Below are 7,070 nucleotides of genomic sequence, written 5' to 3'. Positions count from 1 at the left end.
CCCTTGGTGCTCTACCTTCCCTATGTAGAGATTTAAGAAAAGACCTTATACAACAACCGGCAGGATTAGACATCATCAGTTTATTACTCAGCTGAGGACAGGATTATTCTTTTTTAACATTACCAGAATTTAGTACTTCTTTTCTTTAATCTGGTTGACTTGATAATTGAAATAGATTAATCTAGCACAGAACTCAAAGGCTCAAAAGATTAAAAAAAACAGGAGACAAAGCAGTTCCCCCTTCATACTACAGCTGAAAAGTAAAGATGGTGCTGAGTTTAATGACAGTAAACACTTGAGCTAAATAAAACTGAACTAAAACCACACATGCACAGTTAGGCAGCTAAACATCCTCCTCTAACATTAAGCATCATATAAGAAGTTCTATGTCTGTTAGACTTCGGTAGTTTTACTCCACGGATTAGCTGTTTATCTTAAAACCAGTGAAAAGACACAGCAAATACGCCAAATAATGGTAATCTAAGACTAAGTTCAAATACTATGTTCCAGTTTAGAGTGAGAAACAGTTCATTTCCCATTCAAGTAAAACACTTCGGTACTGAAAGTGCTGTCGTCTGAACACATTCTGCCACATTTTCAAGAAACAGATCCAGTCCTCCAGAACTAACATTTAAATGTCAAGGGCTACAAATGTTATTTTCTCTTAATTCCTTCTTTAGGCTTTTTTCTCTTCTAAATGAGATGTAATACCAATGAAAACTGTCTCACTCCCCCACAGACAGGCACAGATATTCTTATTTTCCCCTATGTCTGAGGAAAACAGCAACAAGTATGGTAAAATCAAGATAAATACTAAGCAAGGGCATTGTCCCTTGAGCACAACACAAGATTCTTCAGCTAATATTCTCTTCTCCACAACACACAAAAATTAATATTCCCGTACTCTGCTAAAGAGTGCTAATTTCACCTCCATTGCTCTGTCTTAATGAACTACGTAAAGAACTAAACATAGTACTGATATAAAAAGGCTTGAGAGACACTACCTTGAAATGCAGGAAGGTGCATCTACGATGTTCATACCATTCAGCGTAAGATGAAAGGCTTCTGAAAAATGTTAAAAGACTTCCATGTTCTTCAGTGCTGTAAAAGAAGAATAAACCGTTTAACCCCAACAGTACTAGTCAGACATATCAATTCTATAGCCCAAAATTTGCATTTTTTCCTTAAAGAATTAGTATTGTTTGAATTTGAAAAATAATTATCACAACAGAAGAAACATCTGTAGTGTGGATATTGAAAAAAAAAATGAAGAATTCATTTATAAACTAGTGTTTCCAACTGCTCATAAAAATAAGGATATATTTAGTAGAAATACAACATTACAATCACCTGGGGCAGCCAAGAAGACTGACAACAGAAGAATGGAAACCAAGGTATTGGAAATCAGTAACATGCAAAAACCTGCCTTAGAATCATTTGAATTGGGAGATCCATGCACTTAAGTTAGATACCATCAGAGAAGTAGAGAGTTTGTAGAAATCAGGAACTGAACAGACTGTAATGTCTTTATTGTTGACAACACAGTGATGGCAACTGTTAAATACACAGCTTTTCAGCTTTAAGCAAAATGGGAAATTGGCCAGTCACTGTTACGAGGGATAATTGTATTAAAGACAGATGAGAGAAAATAGGTGAGGAGCTGATATGGCAGGGGGGAGAAGAGTTTGTCTTGGAGGGGTTTCTTTTTAAGAAAACCACAACAGAAAAATATTTATTCTTCAATTTTCTAGTAATGTAAGGATCAGGATAGAGAAAGAAGACAATATGAGATGACAGAAACGGACAAATAACTGACCATCCATCCAGCGTTGTCAGGGGGAGGATGGAAAAGCACTCATAAAAGGTGTGTAGTTTTTACTAAAGAAACATGATAAGAATGCAAAGACAGCAAAATTCCACAAAAGCTACGTGTCAGAATATCTGAGGCAACATGATTCTTTAATCATAAGGGTGAACAGCTTCATGTCATTATTGATATGAAGCCACAGTCAAATGAAACAGACTATTAGCCATTGTCAAAATATATCTGGCAAGCACTGCTTTGAAAATACAAATATTTATTTCAATTACTAACACAGGACTTTACCAGTTTACAAAACCTGACTGAGGAAGGAAGATACCTGACTTACAAAAGGCTACAGAGGATCTAAATTCTACATGTAAATTGGACTTTTAACATCCTTTCAGTTCAACATTAGCTATTCTTATTGGATTTTTGGAACAGTTGAGAGCAGAAACTTGAGGTTATTAACAGAATGATTGTGACAGCATATTACCAAGTCACTTTGGTCATTCAAGGGACAATTCTGCCTCAGATCCAGCTCTAATATACAGCAACGGCAGCCCTTAACACGTTACACAAACGTAAACTGGAAAAAATACATTAAGTTCATTCAGATACTGAAAATATAAAAGAAAAGCCAAGCAAGCTTTATCCTAGCCTGGAAAGAACAGCATCATTAAAGGAAGTTACCACAGCAGTCACAGCTGCCAACAAATCAGGCCAAGATGAAAAATATGCTGGCAGCACAGGCAAAACTAAGTCCCTGAAGGAAGTAGACACATGCTGATTTACAATAGCTGACTAGCTCTATGTTCTGGAAAGCTTTTTAACCACAACTCATAATTGTACATATAAAAATCTACGCATACTATAGTAAAAATCGAGACTTTGTAATGACTGCCCATATCTCACTGTCTAGTGAACACGATTCTGCACATACTGTAACATGCTTTTTAAATCTACATACATGGAAGAGGGCAAGAAAAAACTTTGTTACAAAACTACATACTTAAAATTCTTTTTTAAAAACTTGGCAGTTTTCTTGAGAATCCATTTTTAAGTCATTAAAAAGACTATCACAAACCTTGTGACGTTGTTTTAGCATTATGTCTTTAGTTTGTTTTTATTTTTTTTTCCCTCTCAGATACATCTTCAGGAGATAGAGCAGATGAAAATTTTTGAGGCTAGATCACCAAGCAGAAAGAGATAGTTTTGGCTAACATGCTTAAAGTTTCAAATGTAGAACTTAGTCTATCAACTATACCTGAGTATATACTTCTACCATGTACTGATAAAGCGTTGCCTAAGTTTAAGATAGAAAACTGGATTCATTATTTAGGAAAGGGTGGGGGGAACTCTATGTTGGCATGAACAGATATACATAACATACATGCTTTTTCATATTGAAGAAACAAACTGCATAAGAGCACAATTTCAGTCAACTGTCTCTCAGCACTTAAACTACCCATAAAAAATAATTCCTAATTAGCCTAAGTTAGCCTAATTCCTAATGCTGAAGCCAACTACAATAAACAGTAAAATACCAAGATGACTTGGTATAAAATAAAAAGGTACTAAGAAAGTGCATGTTAAAATTAAGCCTCTCTTTTTTTTTTTTTTTTTTTTTTTTTTGGAAAGAACTTAGCATTACAAAATGTCACCGGATTTAAAAAAAAAATCCACTTGGAGTAGAAAACACCTATCTGCAAAGCCAACATCCATGTAACAGAGAAGTCATCCAAAACCAGCAAAAAGCATATTGAGGCAGAAAATATCAGGTTAAAGTCACATGCACTTCATCCAAACACTGCTTCACTTTTACAAAATAATATCAACAAAACACAAAAGTATATAAGGAATTTAACTGTTGTGAAAGTATTTAAGGTTCCTTTAATGCAGACCTTTCATTATTTTAAGAGAAGAAAACCCACTCCAGTATGCAAGAGTTCTTGCATTAGCATATAAAACCAAAGAATAACTCCTAGAGCTGTGGGAAGAATTAATGCTTCCAAGATACCTCACCCATGCAGTGTCTAATACAATGCAGACATTTCCTAAATTCTTCACTCTGACTTACAAATTCTAACTAGTTAATAAAAAGTAGCAGCAGTTTCCAAACTGTCCAAAACCTCCTGTTTGGTTAAAGTAATTCATGCAATAGTTAACTAACCCCTCAAAAGAGACTGACAACAAGATTTTTCATAGATATTGTGGTCCTCAAGACTAAAAGAGTAAAACGTGAGTGATAGCTGGTGTAAAGGGGAGTCAAATAAAATCACAAAATAGAATACGAAATACTGTGATTCCATTTGCATACTTTTTTATTATCACAACATATTTAAGTAATGGTCCATCTTTTTAAAATAGGTATTATATATTGCAGAAGTACCTGGCTGAAAACAGACTGTTGAATTTTGCTGCTTTTAAAAACATGTTGCTCAAGCGTTCTAACATTCCTCTGTTTTCTTCCAAAGCAGGATGTGCTTGGGAATTACCATTGAATGCCAGGTTTTTAACCCTGGTTCTCTTAAAGACCCTTTTCTGTCATGCATTATGACAAAGTGAAGCCAAAAAAAATTAGAAAGCTGAGGAGAATAAAAATCCAGGCCAGTAGAGAAAACAGAACAGAGTTAGACAATGGATTTGGCATGAATGGGCCAAGGAGGCAAAAGAAGGAGACAAACCAGTAGGGAGGCTGAAAGGAACAAATAACACAGAGGGAGACCAGATTTAGCTGGTCAAAAATGGAAGGAAAGGAAGAGGCACGAATCAAGATTCTAAGGCACAAAAAGAGGGAATCAGGATTTAAAGTATGAAGCGAGAACTAGCTTAACAAGGGGATTGAGAAAATAAGCAATAAAAGGAGATCACAATCAGATTAAGTCAATCTAACAGTGGGTCGCTGTCAAAAAAAGGACACTGTAAATATCAGCCTCACTTTGGCCAAATACTTACTGTTTAGATCAGCAACACTCTGACATTGCAAGACAGGTCAAACAGAAAAAATCAAATTTGAAGGGGCTGCAGGGGGGCAAGGTTGGGTGCCCCTCCACTTACTTTTTCAACCAAATGACAACATTGATCCTATTTGCCATGTGGCTTCAAGAGCATATACACTGGCACAAGGGCAACAGATGGTACATGCAAATAGAGGCTATAGAGAAAGAACTGCTCACTTTATTGACAGCAAAGTCTTAAATTGCATCATTCATGAAAACTTACATTTGCTTATGAATACTGGCGTAATGTGGAAAAAGACCAGGGTAGTGAAGAAACAGCAACAAGACAGCAGTGCTTAAGCCAGGATGAAATAAAGTCTGCCACTACTTCAGTGCATTCCTTTCCAGTATGACTATTAAGTTCCAAGACACTTCAGCAGTTAGAACATACTCATTAAAGAAAGATGGTAATTTCCTCTTCTAAATCCTGCTGCTTGAGAGCAGTCAAGTACTGTTCTCTGTTATATCACTAACTTCAGTAGATTTGTACGGAAATTCCAAAGCCTCAAAACAAAAAAATTCATCTTTCAGTACAGACTAATGAAGCCTGATGTAACTCAATAGGGCTTTTTTTCACCTGTATGCTTGCCTTCCCTTTCCTTCCCCAAGTGTAAAAAATGAGATAAAATATAAAACATAAACCAAAAGACATCCCTTAAAGAACAGGATTAAGTCAACTACCCAATAATAATTAATAAATAATAGATTTGTTCTCAGAATAGTTTGCTAGCAGAGTTCACAGGGGAATACTGCAGACAAATAATTTGATCATTATTCATCTTGTGTGTCATAAGAAGTTGACATTCTCTAAAAAATAATGAAGAAGTAGCATTCAGTCATGTGCTTAAATTTTAGTATGTACGTTTTCTTAAGCCATTGTACAAATACACGGTTCCAGGTTTTTAAACTATATTCTTCTGGTTTTAAAATAACAGTTAAAAAAAAAAAAATCCTGATGTAAAGAAGAGCAATGGAATGGTGAGCAGAGAATTAGAAACAAGCAAGTACTGGAGAGGGGTTCTGGATATGCACTTTAACCATTACTCACATGCACTACACACCTTCAACTCACATACACATCTGAGTTAACGTGTTGATTACAGAAATTAAAATGCAATTGCTGAGATTACCTTGTTATATCTTTCTCTGAACCAAACAATTCCTAACAGCTAAAATAGATTATAATCCAAAACCTGTTTCTGTTTAACGTGAATTCATAATGCTCCTTTCAGGCCCCAAAAATTGCATGCCATTTCACCTTCTCTCCAGAAGGATACAGAAAAGGGATACGAAGTGTTTAGGCTGGGCTAACAGTACATTTACCCAACAAAGAAACAGTCTGCCAGCAACTTATATGAAAACGTAATACTGTATTTAGTATCAGATATCCCCTACAACAACTTGCCTTTAAAAAGTCCACCTTACCTTGACAGAAACTTGCTCACATCTGAATCTTCTCCAGATTCCATTATAATGTTGAGATCAGTAATAACAGTAGACACGCTGTCTTTGGTCTAGATTGGAGAAGTAACAATGCAATGTTTTAGAAATTTCTCTAGTGAGGAGAAAAATGTATCTATTCGCATGTAAAACAGACAAATATATGTGAATGCTGCCAAGTACTATAATCCTTAATATGACATTTTTTAAACTACAGCTTATACATGTGGACATTTTCTTTCATTTCAACAGTATCAGTATTATCCATACAAGGCATTTGGAACACCACCTGAACTAGTTAACATCAAGAATAGGTATAAAAGAAGACTTCTAAATAAGAAGTTCGTCTACTTCCTTTCATGTCACTTCTACATCTTTAAGATTCTTCACATTTTCCAACACAACTCCTGGCTGCCACATATACCAGAAAACTCAAATATAAGGTTGCAACCGAAAACTATAATAATGCTACCCTAAGTTTAAAAAACAATTTTCCTGTTTGTTTTCCTTTTATTTTTTTTTGTACAGCCTAGAGTTTTGCCTCAAGTTCTTGTCCCTTTTCATAATAATAGGTGTTACTCAGGCGTATGTGCACGATAATAAAAATAAAATGTTTCCAAATTAAAATATCTAACAACCTATTTAAAAAAAATGAGACACTAAGTTCATATAGTAGAAATTAAGCCACAAAATAGTTGAATTTTTTTCTATGCACTCTTGAACACACCATAATAGTAGGTTAGATAACAGTGAATGAAAAACCTTAAAATCATGGCTTGAAGACTAGACCAAATGCTTCACTACATACTGGAGACTTCGTACTTATT

At 35.1% G+C, this 7,070-nt stretch overlaps 1 protein-coding gene across 2 annotated transcripts in view; it reads right to left on the bottom strand.

Moving 5' to 3' along the window:
- CENPP (centromere protein P) overlaps window positions 1–7,070 on the bottom strand; it is a 141,379-nt gene that overhangs the window by 128,697 nt on the left and 5,612 nt on the right. For both annotated transcript variants that reach the window (XM_071813044.1, XM_065845905.2), the window contains exons 5-6: window positions 6,229–6,317; window positions 1,005–1,101 (exon numbers count right to left, since the gene is read on the bottom strand). In XM_071813044.1, the coding sequence (XP_071669145.1) occupies window positions 1,005–1,101; window positions 6,229–6,317 (186 nt within the window). The remainder of the gene's footprint in view (window positions 1–1,004; window positions 1,102–6,228; window positions 6,318–7,070) is intronic.

This window comes from Patagioenas fasciata, chromosome 10, assembly GCF_037038585.1.
Source record: "Patagioenas fasciata isolate bPatFas1 chromosome 10, bPatFas1.hap1, whole genome shotgun sequence".
In the NCBI taxonomy this organism is placed as follows: domain Eukaryota; kingdom Metazoa; phylum Chordata; class Aves; order Columbiformes; family Columbidae; genus Patagioenas; species Patagioenas fasciata.
This window is presented reverse-complemented; position numbering and strand designations above follow the sequence as displayed.